The sequence below is a fragment of the Zingiber officinale genome, chromosome 1B (genome assembly GCF_018446385.1).
Source record: "Zingiber officinale cultivar Zhangliang chromosome 1B, Zo_v1.1, whole genome shotgun sequence".
Classification (NCBI taxonomy): domain Eukaryota; kingdom Viridiplantae; phylum Streptophyta; class Magnoliopsida; order Zingiberales; family Zingiberaceae; genus Zingiber; species Zingiber officinale.
Genome location: NC_055986.1, coordinates 136238072 through 136261009, shown reverse-complemented (window position 1 = coordinate 136261009; position 22938 = coordinate 136238072). Strand labels below are relative to the sequence as shown.

The window sequence follows — 22938 nt, the reverse complement described above, 5'->3', positions numbered from 1 at the left end:
ATGATAGAGACTTACTGGGCAAATCGTCCTAAATTCCTTTTATGCAAACTTTGTTGGAAAATTAGTTTGATGTTCATTAGGAATAAGATGGTTATTTCATGAATAAATCTTCGTAAATTAATTTCTCTGAGTGAATGAGAAATTAATATTTAATGAAGGGTTGCTCCGGTATGATTGGACAAAAATTTGATTCACATACGAGTTGGATTCATGGATAAACGTTAACTTGAATATGTAGAACTATTGAGGAGTATGAAATTATAATTAATATTGATTAATTTATTGATTGATTAAAAGAATTAATTGGTTAATTAATATTTACAATAAAGTAAGTAAATAGTTAATCATATTAATCAATTAAATTAATTATAATGAAAAAATTTAATAAAAAAGTTTAAGTGAAAAGGTTTAAGGGAAAAAATGCATCCAATATCCTTTCACCTCTTGGAAGAAATCTTTCACCTCTTGAGAGTAATCTTTCATTCCTTTCACTCAATTCTAACTCAATTCTCAAGTTGTGAATTTTTCTCTTGAGTTCTATTCTCTCTCTCCTCTTTTAAGAGTTTCAAGTCTTCGAAAGTTTGACAGGGTTCGAAATTTAGAGTGCTCTTATTTCGAGACGCAAGTCGTTGTATCTTGGAAGACGATTACCAATAAACCATAAGTACCTGGGCGGGGCAATATTGTCTTAAGGAAAGAAGATATAGCCTTCACTTCGACCTTAATGTTCTTATCCTTAGGGATGAGTTTACCCAAAGGGATTGTGTCGATATCCAAAGAGATAATTTGACGATCGACAAGATTAATCGAAAGGGGATGTCGAGAGTATAAATGGGACAAGGTCCACATCGCCATACCGAGCTCCACCAGTTAGAGTCATTGACTCATCATCGAGATGACTAACCGGGCCCAACTGTTGGATCTCAACACCGAAGATCCATGTACCCATATTTTTCCATTGAGGAAAACATGTCCAACAAACTCAACTTTCTTTTCGGTCCAAAAAATTTATTCACACTCTCTGTATGTAATTTTTTTTACTTCAACTCCCTAATGCACATCGATTTATCTAATTGTCCTCATCTTTTTATGTCAAAAAGTTCAAAATGAGATATAGTTCTCCTAAATTTAGCACATTCAAACTAAAATCTAGTATATTTTTTTTTTATCAAATTGAGTACGATTCTTTTTCTGCCTGACCAATCGACCAATCGATTGACTTAGGTTTCCAATCAATTCAGCCTAAGTCAATTGATTGGTATGACTCTCAATCGATTGACAAGTAGATAAAGAGAAAGTTCCTTTTTTTATCTCGTAAATAGTTTCAATTTATTTATTGATATGAGTGTTATATATCAAAATCAAATAAATTATCAATTTTTTGGAACTATTTGATTACTAACGTAGTGGTAGAAAGAATACCATGTTTTGTCCAGACTTTAAACAATTTAGCTTTAACCATGTTAAAGGTCTCACATTATTGGTTGATAGAGAATCAAAGTGGATGATCCGGCGGTAAGAATGGGGGACCCACTTCCTGAAGGGTCCCAGCTTGAGGACAGATGGAGGGCTGACTAAGCGGTTAATGGCCGCGCCTAGCAGTTGAGTAGGTCCGAGCGGAGCCAAAGATAACCCAGCCATGGGCTTGGGTTTCCGACGCCAAGGCGGGAAGACTGAATGGCCGAGCGGGTGTCCGCCCGGCTGGGACCGAAGGGCCGAGCGGGTGGTCCGCTCGGCCAGGATAAGGGCGAGGATACAAAGATTAGCCGAGCGGCCTATTCGTTTGGCTCAGGATATGAGATGTCAGCAAAGGCATGTCTGATGATTACGCCGTACACAAGAGTGCACGAGGGAGGATCTCGCCGTCACATTATGGAGAGGTTGATACAGTAGCGGTATGACCTTATGCATGCCCTTCTGACAAACCCATACCTGAGCATGGTCGAAAGCAGGTGATTGCTTTGATTGGCGCGCCCAGGCTCCTTCGAGAGGTCTATATAAGGCCTCCATTTCTTCATCGGAGGTACGCGGGTCTTAATCTCTGAAGCCACCTCTTTGTTATTCCTCGCCTGACTTGAGCGTCGGAGGGCCGTCGCCGGGACACCCCTCCCGGCTCGGTTTGTTGCAGGTTCGCCGGAGCACTCGAGGGTCCAGCAGGGAGCGCCACGTCCCCAGCGTCCGTTGACTTCTGATTCGGACAGGATCAATTTGGCGCCGTCTGTGGGAACGCACCTGCATCCGAACGGAAACGATGGACGAGGCTGGACGACAACACACGGTGGCGCTTTCAACAGAAGAACTCGACGCTCTGGTCGAGATGAGGGCCGCCAAGATTGTGGAGCAAAAACAGAAAGCAGTAGCCGAGCGGCCAGAGCAACAAGCAACATCTGCGTCGGGTGGCCGAGCGGAAGCACCTCCAGCCACCGTCGCATTCCATCGAGTCTTATTTCGCACCCCTGAAGCCGCACCAGCTCGAAGAGATAGAGGATCTTCTTCAGACGAGATGCCTAGGCGAGATGACAAAAAGGGGAAAGCCCCCCGAGCGGACTCATCTCCCGAGCGGATCAATCGCCAATTCTCGGAGGCTATTCTACGAGACCCTCTGCCCAAGCACTACGTGCCTCCGACGATCGGCGAGTACAATGGAACAACAGACCCGGATGATCATCTGGGTAAGTTTGATAACACGGCTACACTCCACCAATACACGGATGGAGTAAAATGCCGAGTTTTTCTTACCACTCTCTCGGGATCGGCTCAACGGTGGTTTCGGAGGCTGCCGGACGGATCCATCACAAGCTTCAAGGACTTCCGAATGGCCTTCCTCCACCACTTCGCCAGCAGTCGGCGTTATCAGAAGACAAGTGTCAGCTTGTTCGCCATCAAGCAAGAGCTAAGAGAATCGCTTCGAACTTACATCCAGCGGTTCAACAAGGTGGCAATGGATATTCCAACGGCCACATCGGAGACCATGATGAATGCCTTCACGCAAGGCCTAGTGGATGGGGACTTCTTCCGGTCGCTCATCCGAAAGCCGCCCCGAGATTATGATCACATGCTACATCGGGCCAACGAATACATAAACGTGGAAGAAGCGCAAGCCGCCCGGAAAAAGGAAACTCCAACCGAGAGGGCGCCTATTCAGGCCGAACGGAGACAGCATGCCGCTCATCAACCGCCTAGAGGACCAAGGGCCGAAGCAATCCGCTCCCCTCGGGTGAGGTCCCAAGTGCAAGAAGTAGCTGCCGCTCGGAACAAGTCAAAGAAGAGATGGACCCCTATGTTATGCTTCTTCCACCGGACGGATACGCACAACACAAGAGATTGTCGAAGTCTTCCCTTTGTGGCTAATCCCGTGCCCAGGAATGTCGTACGACGGTCTCCTTCCATCGACTGGAGACAAAGGACCCATGAAACTGACCGGACCCGCACCGAGAGGCGACATCAACAGACGCCCGATCGGCACAGATCTCTGAGACAGGAGAATCGTCGAGCGTCCAGAGAACGGTCCCGACCGTTCACTCGGGAAGAGGAAAATAGGAGCAATACTTCCCGGGGCGAGATCAACGTCATTGCTGGTGGGCCGACCGGAGGAGACTCCAACTGAGCCAGAAAGGCGGGCGTCCGGCAGCTCCAGATCCACGCAGTTGGTTGTACCCAAGAGCGGGCAAGTGGACCGGAAGTTATTTTCAGGCCCGGGGACTTAGAAGGAGTTGAAGTGCCCCACGACGACGCTCTGCTCATTAAAGCGGTAATAGCAAATTACACTATTCACCGCATATTTGTTGACACAGGGAGCTCGGTCAACATCATATTCAAGAAGGCGTTCGATCAGCTGCAAATTGACCGAGCCGAGCTGCTGCCCATGACGACCCCGCTCTACGGGTTTATAGGCAACGAAGTTCAGCCGGTCGGACAGATCCGGCTGGCTACTTCGCTGGGAGAGGAGCCACTCAGGAGGACCAGGACAATAAACTTCGTGGTGGTCGACTCTCCCTCATCCTACAACGTCATTTTGGGACGACCGGCGCTCAGCGAATTCCGGACGGTCGTCTCAACCTTCCACCAGAAGATAAAGTTCCCCGTCGAAGACAAGGTGGGAGAAGTACGGGGAGATCAGCTAGCGGCTCGACGATGCTACATCGAGATGATCCGAGCAGAATCCAACTCCGCTCGGAAGGCGCCTCGAATCGAGGTAAATGCCATCATTGAAAAGCCACCCTCTCTAATTTATGAAGAAAAAGAGGAAGTGCAGATTCACCCGACCCGACCGGAGGCTACAACTTTTATTGCCTCTGATCTGGAGAAGCAGAAGGAGGAGCTGATCCAATGCCTCCGACGAAATCATGATGTATTCGTCTGGTCGACACATAAGTTGCCCGGAATATCGCCGAGCATAGCGCAGCATGAGTTGCATGTCCGACCGGACGCTCGTCCGACAAAGCAGAGAAAAAGAGATTTCAGTGTCGAGCAGAACTCCATCATCCGGGCGGAGGTCGAGAAGCTTCTGGAGGTCGGCCATATACGCGAGGTGCAGTTCCCGAGCTGGCTGGCTAACGTAGTATTAGTCTCCAAGCCGGGCGGCAAGTGGAGAGTCTGCATCGACTTTCGGGACTTAAACAAAGCATGCCCCAAAGATTTTTATCCCCTGCCCCGGATAGATCAGCTGGTAGACTCTACGGCCGACTGCGAATTAATTTGTATGCTCGACGCCTACCAAGGATATCATCAAGTGCCGCTCGCCCGGGAAGATCAAGAAAAAGTAAGCTTCGTAACGGCCGACGGCACATATTGCTATAATGTGATGCCATTCGGATTGAAGAACGCCGGGGCCACCTATCAGCGCTTGATGAACAAAGTGTTCAGGGAGCAGATCGGGCGGAATCTGGAAGTCTATGTGGACGACATTCTTATCAAATCTGTCCGAGCGGCCAATCTCTTCAAGGACATGGAAGAAACCTTCCGAACGCTACGCAAATATGGAGTCAAGCTAAATCCCCAGAAGTGCCTGTTCGGAGCAAAAGGAGGGCGGTTCTTGGGGTACATAGTGACTGAGCGGGGAATCGAAGCAAATCCCAGCAAGGTGAAAGCTCTACAAGACATGTCGCCTCCAAGAAATACGAGGGAAGTGCAGCGGTTGACCGGTCGGATAACCGCATTGTCTAGATTCATCTCCAAAACTGCCGACCGGAGCCTCCCTTTCTTCAAAATTTTGCGCAAGGCCACTAAATTTCACTGGGACGAGGAATGCGACTGAGCATTCGAAGAATTGAAGACATATCTTAATTCCCTGCCTGTACTAGCCAAGCCGATCGGGGGTGAGTCACTTTATATCTATCTGTCTTCAACCGAGCATGCTGTAGGCTCGGCACTTGTAAGGTCCGGCGGCGAGGAGCAGCCGGTGTATTTTCTGAGCCACATTTTAAAAGATGCTGAATCTCGTTACACCGGGCTCGAGAAGTTGGCCTTTGCTTTGGTTCTAGCCGCTCGGCGCCTTCGACCATATTTCTTGGCTCACACCATCATTGTCCGGACGAACAGTCCACTAGGAAGAGTACTGTTGAATCCAGAAGTGTCTGGACGGCTCATCAAGTGGACGGCAGAACTCAGTGAATTTGACATCCAATATCAACCCCGCTCGGCGATCAAAGCGCAATCCTTGACTGATTTTGTAACCAAAGTGCAAAGGCCAGAGCCGGAAGCTACGTGGAGAATATATGTGGATGGGTCTTCCACTCGGCTCGGAAGTGGGATGGGGATATTGCTGCTCTCACCTCAAGAAGAAAAGATGCACCTATCCGTCCGGTTAGATTACAAAGCTACCAACAATGAAGCAGAGTATGAGGCCCTCATAGCCGGGTTGCAGGCAGCACGGCATGTGGGAGCCGGTCGGGTGACACTTTATTCGAAATCAACAGCGTTCGGCTTAAACTCTACGCTGAGGCCTTTGAAAAACTCAAAGCTACTTTCCGAGAGGTGCTTATTCAGAAGATTCCCCGAACGGAGAACCAGGCGGCCGATGAGTTAGCCAAACTCGCAAGCTCAATAACGTCGGTCGCCATTCAGCAACCAATTGAAAAAGTACTGCTGGTGGCGCACGTCGACCGGATGCAAGGCCTCACGCTTCCAAGCGACTGGAGGACACCCATCATAGAGTTCCTCCGCTCGGGAGCCACACCGGCCGATCGGGATGAAGCCCAGTTGCTCAGAAGGAGGGCCGGTCGGTTCACACTCATTGGCGATCAGCTCTACAAGAAGGCTTTCTCTCGCCCGCTGTTGAAATGCATGAGCTCGGAAGACTCGGCTTACATCCTCCAAGAAGTACATCAAGGATCGTGCGGAGGACATCCGGGCGGACGATCACTAGCTAAGAAGATCCTGCTAGCTGGATACTTTTGGCCGACCTTACAAATAGACGCCGCTCGGACAGTAGCTACGTGCCTTTCATGCCAGAAGTATCACAACTTCTCCCACCGACCGGCAGAGGAGATGAAGGCATCAACCGTCTCGTGTCCGTTCGATCAATGGGGAATGGATATCGTGGGTCCATTTCCGATGGCGGCAGAGGAAATTTTTGCTGGTGGCGGTCGATTATTTTTCCAAGTGGGTGGAGGCCGAGCCACTAGCCAAGATCACCGAACAGATGGTCAAAAAATTCATCTGGCAACACATCATCTGTAGATTCGGTATCCCTCGCCGATTGGTTTCCGACAATGGGCGGCAATTCACAGGGAAGTTGCTTGAAGATTGGTGCAAGAGCTATGGGATTGAGCAACACTTCACGTCCGTGGCTTATCCCCAGAGCAACGGTCAAGCCGAAGCGACCAATCGGGAAATCCTTCGCATTCTACGCACTCGGCTCGACCATCTCGGAGGAAGCTGGCCAGATGAGGTGTCGGGCGTCTTGTGGGCCATCCGAACGGCTCCAAAGGAAGGAACGGGCGTCACGCCTTTCCATTTGGTGTACGGCGGCGAGGCAGTCATTCCGGTGGAAGTCGACGTTGAGTCCGTCCGGATCCAGAGCTATGATGATGGCAACGCCGAACGGAGGAACATGGAGCTGGATTTGGTCGAAGAGGAGCGAGCCAAGGCGTCCGTTCGGCTGATGGCATACCGTCAGCAGATGAAGCAAAACTACAACCGGCGCGTCATTCCCAGATCATTCCAGGTCGGCGACCTGGTCTGGAAGAAAGTCAAGCCGGTCGGCGAAGTCGGCAAGCTTGAAGCTCCGTGGGCGGGTCCCTTCAAAATCATCGAGAAGCTCCGCTCGGGTGCGTATTATTTGGAGGATGAGGAAGGTCGGCAGCTAGATAGGCCGTGGAGCGCGAACCACCTCCAGCCTTACCGAGCAGGGTGAAAGGTGTGCCTATGTAAATCATCTTGTGTACTTTTTTCGACTGAATACTTGAAATGCAGAAATGAAAAATCAAGAGAACAAATAAGGCATCACCAACAGAGGAACGAAGGCCCCGCGCCGTTCGGCCGGAGGTAAATTTGTCGAGCCAAGCGCTCGAGGAACGAAGGCCCCGCGCCGTTCGGCCGGAGGTAAATTTGTCGAGCCAAGCGCTCGAGGAACGAAGGCCCGAGCCGTTCGGCCGGAGGTAAATTTGTCGAGCCAAGCGCTCGAGGAACGAAGGCCCGAGCCGTTCGACCGGAGGTAAATTTGTCGAGCCATGCGGTCGAGGAACGAAGGCCCCGCGCCGTTCGGCCGGAGGTAAATTTGTCGAGCCAAGCGCTCGAGGAACGAAGGCCCCGCGCCGTTCGGCCGGAGGTAAATTTGTCGAGCCAAGCGCTCGAGGAACGAAGGCCCCGCGCCGTTCGGCCGGAGGTAAATTTGTCGAGCCAAGCGCTCGAGGAACGAAGGCCCCGCGCCGTTCGGCCGGAGGTAAATTTGTCGAGCCAAGCGCTCGAGGAACGAAGGCCCCGCGCCGTTCGGCCGGAGGTAAATTTGTCGAGCCAAGCGCTCGAGGAACGAAGGCCCCGCGCCGCCCGGCCGGAGGTAAATGGGTCGAGCCAAGCGCTCGAAGAACGAAGACCCCGCGCCGTTCGGCCGGAGGTAAATTTGTCGAGTCAAGCGCTCGAGGAACGAAGGCCCCGCGCCGTTCGGCCGGAGGTAAATTTGTCGAGCCAAGCGCTCGAGGAACGAAGGCCCCGCGCCGCTCGGCCGGAGGTAAATGGGTCGAGCCAAGCGCTCGAAGATCGAAGGCCCTGTACCATTCGGACGGAGGTATATTATCCTAGCCAAAATGCTCGACGAAGCAGACCCTGAGCCATTCGGCCAAGAGTACGTTGTCCAAACTGGGTGAAAGGAACCAAAAGTGATAAAAAGGAGGGCAAAAAGCTTCGCCGAACGGAAGCGTCAAAAATTAGCCTGAAAGGCCGTCTAGCCCAGACGTTAAACCGTAGAGCCGCGCCGACGAGCTCCATCGTTAAAGATCGAGAGCCGCGCCGATCGGCTATAAATATCCGCGCCGACGAGCTCCGTCGTTAAAGATCGAGAGTCACGCCGATCGGCTATAAATATCCGCGCCGACGAGCTCCGTCGTTAAAGATCGAGAGCCGCGCCGACGAGCTCCGTCGTTAAAGATCGAGAGCCGCGCCGACGAGCTCCGTCGTTAAAGATCGAGAACTGCGCCGATCGGCTATAAATATCCGCGCCGACGAGCTCCGTCGTTAAAGATCGAGAGCCGCGCCGATCGGCTATAAATATCCGCGCCGACGAGCTCCGTCGTTAAAGATCGAGAGCCGCGCCGATCGGCTATAAATATCCGTGCCGACGGAACTAAGGACGCCAAATAACGAGCGTTCGTAAGTACTAAATTGATTAAGTCCGATCGGCCATCGGTTTGCCAATACTTCGCATTCACTGAATACAAATAGTGCAGCCAATCGCTAAACGATTTCGAGGAAAACAAGCCAATTGATTAACCTGATCGGTCGTCCAGTGGGAAACACGTGGAGCTTAACTGATTCTACGAATAAGCACCAAACAGACTAAAAAAAAAAAAAAGGGGGCAATGAAGGGCAAACAAAAATACAGGCAAAGGAACACAATTTGGCCGATCGGCACATGCAAAAATTTACATCAGCAGAGCGGATGAAATACAAGAAGTACTTGGAAGAACTCGCCTCACTCCGGGTCCTTAAAATTAAAAAAGGCGTCCGGGATATCATCTATCATGGCCGCCAGGTCGGAGGCAGGAAGGTGCATGCCCGCAGGAAGGTGGCCACCCTTCTTCAGGTACTCCATGGTGACCTTGACCGCCTCGGCGAATGTTGAGGAGACGTTGCCACCGAATTTTGTGCCGAACCGCTCCGAGCGGAGGTATTCTTGGCGCGCTGCTGCTAGGCGACTCGGCTCTCCCTCCTTATATTTTCTGAGCGCCGCCCGGGAGGCAATAAGTGAATCTTGGAGAACCTTCTGGTCGACCTCCGCTTTAGTACGTTCAGCCGAGCGCCCCTCCCATTCAGCAGTTAGTTGGGCTTCCAGTTTCTTAGATTGCTGATCTAGGGCTCGGACTTCAACTTTCATCTTGTCCAGATCAGCAATCGCCCGCCTCTTCCGGCTACTGGCGCGCTTCTTCACCAAGTCTTCGAGTCGAGCCACCTCTGTAGCTAGGTCGGCGGCCTTCTTCTGTTCGGCCTCGAGGGCTTGTTTCTCCTGCTCGGCTGATGGACCCCCCGAGACTTGGAGTTTTTCCATGAGATCCTCCAGCTCGGCTAGCCGATGGCTAGTGGCGATTTGCTCGGCCCAATGCTGTAAGGAAAATAATAAAATCAGGAACCGAACAAGAGGTGGCACAAGAAGAAAATGAACTTACGAGGTGGCTGCAGATGTTGTTATCGCTTAGGCTTAGGCGTCATGAGGCCACCGAATCTGGGCGCCCTCGAAAAGCTTGGCGAGCGGACCCGTCAAGGTTATTTCATGAACGGGGTTTGATGGCCGGCCGACAATAAATATTCCTCCGAGGGGAATCGAAGGGTAGTCTTGATGCTAGGGTGGCCGGCCAGCACTTCCTCGAGCCGCAGTCGCCTGGCCCGAGGACTCCCTATGGTTGAAGTTTTTCCAAGCGACGACGAGTCCGTGGAGGAGAGCCGGAGTGCGGTGGGCGAGGCCACTGGGGTCCCGATCTGCGATGGCGTGCGATCGGCGAGCGACCCGATGGGCGCTTGGGCTCGCCCTCTTGGGTCGGCGGAAGGCTGGAGCCTATCCCCGGCCTGGGGGACTCCCAGCTCGGCTGGAGAAGAGGAAACAGGATCCGCCTCAACCTCCGTTAAAGCGGATGGGGCAACTTCTGTTTCAGGGTCGGACTGCGCCCCCCCCCCTCTCCTGCATCTGCCGGGCGGCTGGGGATAAGACCCCGCTCGGTTTCCACGGCCTTCAGTTTCAGATGATCGGTAGCCTTGGAGCGCCACATGACTTCAGCTGCAGTGGAAAAAATTAAAATCAGTTAGATAAAAAAGGCGAAGGGAGTAAAGAGTCCTTACTCATGCGGTAGGGGAGATTGGCCCGAACGGGAGATAATCCAAAAATGTACAACACCCCCTTGAGAAGCAACTGGTCGATTTTGTACCGCTAACGCCGCATGAAGGTAGGCTGGATTGCTTCTGAATTTGCCGAGCTCCGGCTGGGTCGGCACAGCGGTCTGCCATTTGGTTCGGAATGCTGGCCGCTCAGGAAGTCGTATATAGAAGAAGAACTCCTTCCAGTGCTTGTTGGAGGTCGGCATATTATCAAAAAATTTGAAGCCTATTCTACTTTGGAAAATAAAAGTGCCCAACTCGGATTGTTTGGGGTAGAAGAAATAGTGGAATATCTGGGGGTCGAGTGGGATACTGTGCAGCCTAAAGAGGACGACCACCCCGCTCAGCAGCCTAAAGGAATTCGGCACAAGTTGGCCGAGCGGGATGCGAAAATAATTACAAACCTCCAAAAAAAGGGATGGGTAGGAAATCTAAGGCCGCCCTGGAATTGGTCTAGAAAAAAACAAACGGTGCCGATCGGAGGGTTATGGGGCCGGTCGGTCGGGTCGGCTATAACTATTTCATGGTCATCAGGGATCCCGTACGTCCGAACAAGGCGCCGAGCGCCCTCTTCATCAAATCGACTCTCCATGGTCAGATACCAAGGGCCAGGAACATCAACAGTGGGTATGGAAGTGCTTTCCATGACTAAAATACCAAGAAAAAGAAAGAAGGAAGCCGAAAGAAACTCGGAAACGGAGGACAGAAAGGTTCGCAAGCAAGGGAACGAAAGAAGTCCCGCGCGAAAGGGAAAGGCCGGACGAAAGGAGGGGAGAAGCTTACTGAGGGAGGATGAGCGGAGAGGATCACCAGAAAGCCGAAAACCACCAAGAGGCAAGAACTAGGACAGCCGGAACGATGCAGCAGAAGACGCGGAATGAAACAGAGAATGCAGCGTAAAGGCGAAGACGAAGGCTTTATGCGAACGAGGCTCGTCAGCATCGTCCGTCGGATGCAGGTCACGAGAGGCGAGGTCATCATCTAACCGTCCATTTCAAAGTAATCGGCGTCCCATCGTACGGATCATCACCGCCACGCAAGAAGAGCCACGTGGTGCTCTGTCACCAGGCACAATTAATGCGCCCATACCTCGCATGCTTCGACTTAATGAAGAGGATTTGCGTGATTTTCGAGAAGATTTAGACAAGCAAACATCCACGTTGAGCGACAAGACAACCAAAACGAAGAGCCGAGCGAGCCGAGCGGCTGAATTTGGCATAAGGGACGGTAAGGCGACGACCGCCCGCTCGGACACATAGTCCAGTCAGTCGGACTCACTGCCTCCTTCGACTAGACTTGAAGGGAAGGCAAGTGATCCGGCGGTAAGAATGGGGGACCCACTTCCTGAAGGGTCCCAGCTTGAGGACAGATGGAGGGCTGACTAAGCGGTTAATGGCCGCGCCTAGCAGTTGAGTAGGTCCGAGCGGAGCCAAAGATAACCCAGCCATGGGCTTGGGTTTCCGACGCCAAGGCGGGAAGACTGAATGGCCGAGCGGGTGTCCGCCCGGCTGGGACCGAAGGGCCGAGCGGGTGGTCCGCTCGGCCAGGATAAGGGCGAGGATACAAAGATTAGCCGAGCAGCCTATTCGTTTGGCTCAGGATATAGGATGTCAGCAAAGGCATGTCTGATGATTACGCCGTACATAAGAGTGCACGAGGGAGGATCTCGCCGTCACATCATGGAGAGGTTGATACAATAGCGGTATGGCCTTATGCATGCCCTTCTGACAAACCCATACCTGAGCATGGTCGAAAGCAAGTGATTGCTTTGATTGGCGCGCCCAGACTCCTTCGAGAGGTCTATATAAGGCCTCCATTTCTTCATCGGAGGTACGCGGGTCTTAATCTCTGAAGCCACCTCTTTGTTATTCCTCGCCTGACTTGAGCGTCGGAGGGCCGTCGCCGGGACACCCCTCCCGGCTCGGTTTGTTGCAGGTTCGCCGGAGCACTCGAGGGTCCAGCAGGGAGCGCCACGTCCCCAGCGTCCGTTGACTTCTGATTCGGACAGGATCAGTGGATTTACCAATAAATCACGAAATGATATGGTTCTTGCATATAATTTCTTAATTTATTCAGAAGAAATTCATCGAGATTGTGCACTTTTTTACTATTTCCCCTACTCAATTGAATAAAAAACATTCTCGATTCTAATGAAATGATATTGAATTTAAGAGGAATTACATTTCATTTGGACTTTTTGTATCTATAAAAAATCATGAGAGCTTCTGTTCCCTTATAACAAAATGATCGATTGTCGATCGATTCTCAATTGATCGAAATTGTCCAATTGATAAAAAAATATATTAAATTCTAGTTAAATGATAATGAATTTAGGAAGAATTATATCTCATTTTAGATTTTTTTTATCTAAAAAATATAAGAATAATTAAGTAAATCAGTATATATTAGGGAGTTAAGGTATTGCATGTAGGTATTTTAGGATAATGTGTTGTGCAACAAATTGATAGTAAATATATAAATCCGATATCAAATATTTAAAATATTAAAATGTGAATAAATAATCATAATAAATATTTAATTATAGCGCGCTTTAAGTTTTTCCTCTTCTGTAATTGAAGCATATATAGATAATTATTCGCATAAAGAGAACCATAGAATGGATTTTTTTTTTTTTTTTTAAATAAAAGCAACACGTTGAGGTATATAAATAATAACAAACACATTGCAGCAATAGAGAAAATCAAGACCGAATTCTCAATTACAATTTAAATTCACTCTCAAAATTAACAATAAGTTGGAGAAGAAGCAGGATTAAGCAATGCAAAACAAGTAAATAAACTATCAATCAGATAAGTTAAAACCTTTCCGGAAATTCAAACCAATCTTGACTAAAGAATAATCGCAATTCAGCTTAATGCATTAGTTGGCCTTTCATGAGCCTTTACATTTGAGTTCATTCTAGTGTGGGAATACTTCATACCGACGATAACAAGTTCTATGAAAATTCTATTAAACTACCAAAGAACCAGCATAGTTTTGCGACATTGATGTATAGCACATGCTAAATACATGCAGTTAAGCATATCTATGTACTTCAAAAGATCATGAGTCAAGAAAGATATAAAAACAAGCTTTGTTATTTAGGACTAACCTGTGTGCAGAATATTGTGGCAACCCCGTATCGATCTGTTGTTATTGATCAAAGAAAAATATTACACTCAAATTCATGATATTACAAATAGTTCATTTTGATCCACCTCAAGCCCGTTCAATTATTGTGGAAATATAGCTTGTTATATATATATATGTATGTTTAATTTTAGGTTTCTTAAATATTTAGTCAGCAAATTTACTAGCTAATCATTGAAGCTAACAAATGAGGCTCCAATAAGCTCATCACCAATCATCTTGCTGCTTATAAGGATTTATAGCATCAACACCATTATTGTAAGATCAGACCCTTTCCAAGTGTATTTGCTCAACGCATTCAGATGATGTCTGTGAGTTCAGACTCTAGATTAGTCCTCATCAAGAAAGTAGACATGTGCCAAAACTACATCAGAACCAGAAGAACAAAAAATTGATTTTGATTCTAAAACAAGACTATATCAGTCCCTTGGTGGACTTTGGAGTGAGAATATTTTTCCACTAGGATCAGGAGTTGTTTCATCCGTTGCCTTGATTCTGTTATCAGATGAGGTATTTGACTGGGAACTCTCTGCAGAGGGAGTAGAGTGATTGGCAGGATTTAGTTGTTTGTAGATTGCTAGAGCCTGAGCTATCATGGAAGAAGGATTTCCGATGGCACTCGGAAGTAGAAGGGTAGTTCCCTGTGCAAGGAGATGAATGCAAATCAGAAACTCTTCCATGTTAAAGGATTTCAATGAATCATTTTATAATTTCGTTTTACCTCCTTTGCTACACGGCCAAATGCTGTGATGTATTGCTCAGCAACTCTCAGGCTTGCTGCCTGAAGACAAACAAAGAAGCTTTTAGAACCAGAAGCATGACCATAAACAAATTTTAAGGAAAAAATTTAAGCGATACAATGTCTGGCCAAGTATGGAAGTAATAAGGAAAAATATCTCACCTCTGCACCGCCCTCAGATTTCATGGCCTCTGACAATATCTTGAGACCTTGAGCAGTTGCCTGGGACCTAACAAGGATAGCCTCAGCTTCTCCTGATAAAAGAAGGTAAGGTGAATCTTTTAGAAGCTCAACAATGTTGAATTTTGACATTGTAAAAAAGTGTGAACCCTTACAGCAGCAGTGACATGTTTACATAAAAAAAAATACTGCAATAATAATGAAACTAGAGATTATAAAGTAATAGACCACACCATCTAAACAGTTACATAGATCTCCGTTTTCCTTCTCATATGTGATTTTTCCCCCGTTTTAGAGTTTTCTGGCGGTCCTCATGTGTTTGCATATGGTACTTCTTCCATGAATCTTTGTATGTTATATTTTACTATTAGATTAGAAACTGATTGAGGGGGCATAAATCCTTTTAACAGTTTCAGCATTAAAAAAAAAAAGCAAAAAATTATGGTGGCCAGTGACAGAATATCTTAAAGGGTAATAGCAATGATCATATTACTGCTTGAGATCATGGTAAAGTGTAAACTAGTAGTCATAAGTGCGCATATCCTAGTCTCATTCATGTAGAAGTCGAGGTCAGGGCTCAAACAAAATGAAGTAAGCAGTTTATCTGGTAGTTCAAAATAACTGAAGATAAAACAGAAAATCTATGAGGTAAACTTCTAAATATGGCCTACTACAATGGAGACTCATGAAGAGACTATTTCCTTACTATAGACACGAAGATGCATCATGCACAGACCCAGGTGGATTTCTGTTTATGGTTCTTGATATTATATCTAGATGTTTCTGGGCTCTAGGAAGATACTACCCTGTGGACCTAAAGCGACTGGACTAGTAGGCTTGAAACTAGCATCAGCAGAAAAGTCAGCCAACTCATGCCTACACATTTAAATTGAAAAATGAAAAGGAACAGAATCCAAAGCAAATCAAACTTAATATCAAGAACCAAAATTTATCCTTTAATTGTATAACAAATTGATGTCACAACTAAATCAACTTCACGCAACTAATGACATAAATAAAAATTAATCAATGATCATCATTTTCAATGATATATTTCTTCAATCATTGTACTTTTACCATGTTTTCAAGCATCAGCACTACATGACTTACAATGAAATTACAAAATTGATTTTTCCATCATACAATTGTTGGTTTTCCTACTAATTTTTGCATGTATAGCTTTTTCCATACTAACACTTCATCTAAAATTTGCATGACTTGGCCGTGCCTAGCTGTAGAAAAGCATGCACCCATAAGATAGTAAAACGACTGTAAATATAGACAAAATGCCAAAAATACAATTGCTTTCAAATTCAATTATCCAAATATATGAATGTGATATTTCTTGAGAATGGGATGATCTAGATATGAATAAAAGGGCAGGTGTACCAAAATCGTGCCAATGCAGGATCCTGAAGAAGGGTCAGACCACATTGGGTCTATTATACACAATCTTACCTATATTGCAAAAGGTTGTTTCCACGACTCGAACCTATGACCACCGGGTCACGTGATAACAACTTTATCGTTGCACCAAAGCTCCCCTTCATCTAGATATAAATACAACAACAACAACCAAGTCTTACCCCACTACGTGAGGTAGGTTGGCTATACTGATCCTTTTATGTCATTGAGTTCTACCTCCTACTATATCATCATTTATACTTAAATAAATTTTATTTTATTGTTGCTGACCAAGTCTTTTTTGGTCGTCCTCTTCCTCGTTTGATATACGTGTTTGTCATAGTTTCACATCGCCTAACTAGAGTATTCATTGGTCATCTAAGTATATTCTCATACCATCTTAAACGTGTCTCTCGGAATTTTCCCTTAATAGATGCAACTCCGACTTTCTCTCTAATGCTCTCATTTCTTATTCTGTCCATTCTCGCATGTCCACACATCTACTTTAACATCCTCATCTCTGCAACTCTTATCTTTTGCTCATGTACTCGAGTCATAGCCCAACATTCAACTTCATATAACATAGCGGGTCTAACTGTGATTTAGTAGAATTTTCTTTTAAGTTATAGAGATACTTTACGATCACATAAAACACTCGATGTTCTCCTCCATTTTAGTAATCCTGCTTGTGTTCTATGTAAGATATTTCTCTCAATCCCTCTATCATTTTGCAAAAATGATCCTAAATATCTAAAGTTCTTGGTTCCAGGCAACTTACCATCTCCTATGAATAAAAAATAAAATTTCCAAAGATGTGAAATGCAAAGTGAAGAGAAGGCTATGCTCACCTGATCTTACTTTTCTTAGGTTCTCATTGTCTAACCTTGTTGTGCAACATACACGATAAAGCTTTAATGCAAAGCTTGAATGTGTAACCATCACTTTTCTAACAACTATTTCAAGAAAAAACTTATTATAAGTTAACAATTATTTTACAATGTAAGTACAAGCCAAACCATTTTAAGAAAAAAGATCCATGCATGTGACCTCTTATATTAACCTCAAGTTACAGCTATGTATCCAACTACACTCGATCTCAATGTACCCATAGGATAATGCCAAAATTTCAATGTGGATGAATTGAAGTGTCACAATCTCCCCACTTAATGCTTACACTTCAAGGCCCATGTCTAAAGAATCAAACCTCAGTCGATGCAATATGAGACCCAATGGTTGTCCCACTAACCATTCACTATTGAATATTTGGATTCTAAGAACAAGAAGAGGATAAGATCCATTGTGGTAACAATGCTGAAACAAAGCCCCATCTGAAAATTCGACATGATCTAACATGCTTAAAGCCAACTTTATCACAATTAAGCCGTCTTATGCATACTAACATGGCTAGTTCAGGATATAAGACTAAATTGGGGTGTCACAAAAGGAAATAAAGAATAAATGGAAATCATACAGTAGGAATTATTTAGAAGATTGGAGAAGGAAATGGGCATTGACAGATTAACTCAGTAAGCAAGAGAATTACAATGTCCAACAGAATCTATACAATTAGAAAACACTTCAGATGTTGGGGCAAAAGTCGGTGTCCTTCAAAAAGGTCTCCTCGCATAAATTTTATTGATTTTGAATATATATGTCTATATCATAATTATTCTGGTGGATTTTGTAGAAGAAAGAACTACCTAATAATTATATCTATGTGACAATGTTGTTATAGTGTCAGAACTTCTGAAAGTGTGACACAAGAATTTCCTAAGCAATAGGTTTGCGTTCAGCCCTGAGTTTCAATCAAACTTATTCTTTTATAAGTTTATTGCAACAAGAGTGAACCAACAATTTTTCTTTTCAAAAAGGCAACGAAGTCATAAAAATAACTGATTACATAACATGGTAACATAGTTGATATAATGAAATAGGCTAAACCTATCTTATCAAAAATACCTTTTGCCCTGTTAACCTGGTCCATCATTGCTGCTTCTGATTGTAGTATCACTGAATTTTTCTTCCCATCCGCAATGTTGATGTGAGCTTGTCTCTCTCCTGTTAAATACAAGTTTCAGTGTTTTAACTGAAATGGAATGGTGGCAGACTAAATGATGCAGCATTCCAATTGAATTGATACTCTGAAAAGATTATGATTGTACATAAACTAATCTACAATAGCATGCTATAAACAACGTTTTACGACAAAGGATATTACTTAGTGGAGTGCACGAGTACCTTCAGATTCAAGAACCTGAGCACGTTTTCTTCTTTCTGCTTCAGCTTGCATCTCCATGGCTGCCTTGACTCCAGGTGGTGGAGATATATCCCCTTCAGAAAGACAGCAACTTGAATTTACAAAGAAAGCAATAGTAGCTCAACAACACAAACATAATAGATAAATAAATCCTTCAGCTTACTGATTTCATAACGCAGGCATTTAAGACCCCAATCAGAAGCAGCCTCATTGATTGCTCTCTGTGAAAGGACAAAGGATGGGTACAAGTGAAGGAAAAATAAACTACTAATTGCAATTTTGTAATCACAAGCACAACTGCACTGCTAGCAAACCTAAGCCTATCAAATGGACTTATAACCAGACTAACTCAAGGAGTAAACAACAAAGTGTAAACTTTTAGCATAAAATATTAATGTAGGGGCTTTAAGATTGGTTTGCAAAGGTATAAAGTTAATTACTTGTGAATTTACGCATGGTGGATGCTGCTATATAAAGCAATGATTTTATTATGAAGTGCAGCGACGCATTAAATGTAAGAGTACATGTGATTGTAAAGGCATAAGATTTAATAGCATTTCCAAAGAAAAGTGTGTAGTCAAACGCAGAAAGGAATGCTATTCTCTTTGTTCCATAAAGGAATTATCAAACTGATTTTCGCCACATAAAAGGTGACATTGCATGAGGAGGAAAAGGAGCACATACCACAATGTTCTCGTTTAGAGTATCCCTTTCTTCGAAAGTTTTGTCGAGAGTGATCTTCCCTAGCTCACTCCTCATTGTAGTCTGTGCCAACTGGATTATGGCATATATTGGGTTCTCCACACCATATGAAGCAAGGATGGGATCGACAATCTACAACATTTAATTTGCAAGCTATAGGAGATCCGAGTAGAAACACCAAAGCATTTAAAATTAAACTAGATTACTAGCGGCCTCATGAAATTGCAACCATGATAGAATGGCGGGCTCAAAAACTTCCGGAAAGAATAGAAGACAAAAAAAAAAAAAAAGCAGACCTTAACATAGAGAACCCCATCGATGAGGATGCTGACATTGTCCTTGGTGATGGCTGACTGGTTAGGAATGGGGATCGCCTCCTCCTTGAGGGAGTGCACGTATGCGATCCGGTCTACGAATGGGATGAGAAGATGAATCCCAGAGTCTAATGTGCGCTGATACTTCCCGAACCTCTCCACAACATATGCCTTCTTTTCAGGCACAATGCGGATGCCCCAATTGATAGGGACCAACTGATGCTCATACCTGAGAGAAACGCAAAAGAACCCTCTTCAGCAAGCAAAGAAAAAAAAAAAAAAACTTGTAGATCAGAGAGAGAGCGGTGTGTCGCACCCGGAGGAAGGTAAGTCGTCGCGAGAACGACCGCTACGGTACTCGCGAACGGGAATTAGAGGATAGGCTCGGCGGACGATGAAGGGGGATTCGATGGCGGCGGCGACGGCGGCGGAGCGGAGTGGAAGGTGGAGGGATTTGGTCCTCAGCAGCATCGCTCTCTCTTCTCAGTTCGTACGCCCGATTCGGTGAAACGCCGGCGGACGAATATAACGGACCGGCTCGCAAAAACCCAATAGGGTTCGAGCTTGACTTGACTAGCTCAAAAATTTCCCTGTCAAAACAATTATAAATTAACTCAATTATCGGACAGCACGATGCCAAACTGTATCTTTATTTTTTTTAATCTAGATATTTATATTTTCGAACGGATTAATGTTGATAAATTTGGCCATAACAATTTTTTACTTATCACCATGATAAATCAAAAAAATACGATGGCAAAAGTATTAAAAAAATACTAAGGCAAACACAAACTTTTGCCATCGTACTAAAAGGAAATGCCCTTAAATATTGCCTAACCGCTGCATCATATCCTAGACTAACCTTATATGCATTTTAATTGTTTTTTCATTTGATAAAAAATGTTGGGCAAATTGTCTGTCTCTTATATTATGTGACTCTTATATTATGTGACGAATTTTTTAAAAAATAATAATTATGCGCATCTCATAGGAGATTTTGTAAAAAATAAATAAATTATGATACCTAACGACTTCCTAGTTAACAGTATCTAATTTCTTAAGGAAATAAATTCTAAGAGATTTGAAGATATAAATCTATCACCTAATGAGTACCTTTAATATTCATCTAATATTAAGACAGGAATTCTTTGATTCAGAACCCTGGATGAATTGTAGACGTTACTAATTCACCTTACCTTTTTAATAAGTGGGAGTCATCTCACCCTACAAATAAATTTATATATTTGTAGGGCCTCTCTGATCTAGAGGTAAGAGAAAAAAAAACTCATCAAAATTTTAAATTTATTGGGTTCTCAATATAAATATGTATTCACATGTATAAGATGTGTTTTAGATTTATAAAACGATAATTTATCAAAAGGCATACGTAAAATATTAAAATTATCAAAAAGCATATTGTAGTTGTATATTTACTAAAAGGCACAGTAAAGTGATGAGGAATTCCCATTTTAACCCTCCCATCAACCTCCTCTCCTCAATCGTATTTTTCTAAGCATCTGAACTACATTTTGAATCATTTAGTGATCATTTTTCTCCCTCCCTCTCTCAGCTCGTGCATGCCTCGCCGCTTTTCGTAACTCTTCAATTGTAGCTTTATTTTAGTGGTGAAATCGTCATCCCGCTCAAACCCTAACTATCTTCGTGTGTTCCTCAAGCGGCATCAAGCATTTCCACCTATAAATCCATAGTGATCGCAACTCTACAGTGAAGGGTTTTAGGGTTTCCGGCAATAATCTCCTTTCATAATAGTGTAAAATAGTGGATTGGGTGTATCATCCTCTGCACTTCAATTATCTGCAAAAGTATCACCTTAGAAACTCTTTGATTTTGAAAAGCTCAACGAGTTTGATTAAAAAAAATTATTTTTTTAAAAATTGTAGGGTTCAGGAGATGTTGGGCAGAAACTGCGGAGGAACAGTATCTTATGCCACTTTAAAAGTTTTTTCCAAACATCCACAAAGAAAGGAAAGTATCATGGATCTGTTATTTTACATGATCGACACATAGCGATGATTAAACAATTATCCTTTAGTATTTTTTGGACATACAAGATATACAGCATATCTATGGTATATTGGCCAATATATTTCAAACTTGAGATTAAAGTTCTTAAACCTTTAGTTTCTCGGGTACAACTTATGATTGTTTATTTTAATCACGAAGTGGTTGTATAGTAAAATAGAATACTTTGAAAAGTTTAATATTTGAGTTAGCTAATGGCCCTGATAGTGGAGTATTATGGCAAACGAGGGCTTGATATGATCTCATATCAGACTCAATGTGGGCATGATACGATTCCAAATCAGGCCTAACGTGGGTCTGATATGATATCATATTAGGCCCAACGTGGGTATGATATGATCCCATATCAAGCATAACGTGGGCCTAATACTTATGTATCTATTCGTAGAAGTCAGCTAATCATTTAACTTGTTCAGGTGTTTCGATTACCTTCATAAGAAGAGATGTTTCATTATTGCTTGATATTGCAGATCGAGGTGCTTCGATTCCAATCAATTCAACTAAAACATCTAGTGACCTCTTTCTAACTTCTTAAATAATAAATAAGCTACCAGATAAAAAATTGAGGAGTTGCTTAAATTTTATGTCAATCGCGTTGAAGAAGAAGAAAAAGTTTTATTATTTTGTAAATTCTACATTTTGTATATATTTTTTGTGTCTTATTTTCTTCTAGTACATATAAGGTCCCTTTATATCTTATAGATATAGTAGATGATTTTGAGAATCTTGTTAGATTCAACTGGGTTGAAGTCATCCATGAATTTATTACTCCACAATTATCTAAGATTGAGGATATATTTTCATCAACTCAGACAATACATTCCAACACCAACCTCCCTTACTTGAAGGGCTCTGCTGGTCTTTTGGCAATGAGTTTATATTTGATGTTAAATTTAATAATAATTTTACGGATATGTATGAATAACTTGTTAGGATCCTTCGTACTCGGCTAGAGAGGGGGGGTGTGAATAGTCGACCCCAAATTCGCTTTCTTTCTACAAATCGAGTTAGCACAGCGGAAAATACAAAGAAACGAAATAGAAGAAAACCAAACCTTAACACAAGGATGTAACGAGGTTCGGAGATTAGGGCTCCTACTCCTCGGCGTGTCCGTAAGGTGGACGAGTCCAGTCAATCCGTCGGTGGATGAGCCCCCGGAAAACCGGCTAATAGATACTCCTTGTGGGTGGAGAAACCTCGCCACAATAACTCGCAACAGCAAGATAGAATACAAGGAATACAAGAAGTAAATACAATGAATGTAACAATACAAGCTTGCCTTCTTGTCGTCGACTGAAGTCCTGGAAGCAACAACTTCACGGACGAATGCCAACAAGCAGCTCAGCCGAAAGAAGCTCACGCGGGGCTTCGGAAGTGAGCTCAACAAAGCTCAGTCGAAGCTGAAACTTCAGCAGCAGAACAGAAGTTCTAAGGAGGAAAAAGAAAGAGTACCCTGCACAGAAGATGCCCTCGTCTCCTTATACCTGCGAAGAAGAAACAGCGAAGAAACTAGCCGTTGCGTCACAACGGCTAGAACCCTGATCGGTCTGTGGACCGATCAGGCAACATCCTGATCGGTCTGCAGACCGATCAGGGAAGAAGCCTTCGCTTCTGTTCCGTCCCTG

The 22938-nt window shown here is 44.6% G+C and overlaps 1 protein-coding gene across 1 annotated transcript; it reads right to left on the bottom strand.

Moving 5' to 3' along the window:
- Positions 1–13862: 13862 nt before the first annotated feature.
- On the bottom strand, positions 13863–19834 carry LOC121981048 (stomatin-like protein 2, mitochondrial). Its single transcript, XM_042533386.1, has 9 exons — positions 19587–19834; positions 19253–19499; positions 18939–19088; positions 18418–18475; positions 18236–18328; positions 17957–18055; positions 14576–14667; positions 14396–14455; positions 13863–14315 (listed from the first exon to the last, which is right to left on the bottom strand). Exons 1-9 carry the CDS (start codon positions 19739–19741, stop codon positions 14094–14096), a joined length of 1176 nt encoding a protein of 391 aa, XP_042389320.1. The 5' UTR covers positions 19742–19834; the 3' UTR covers positions 13863–14093.
- Between the last annotated feature and the right edge of the window lie 3104 nt (positions 19835–22938).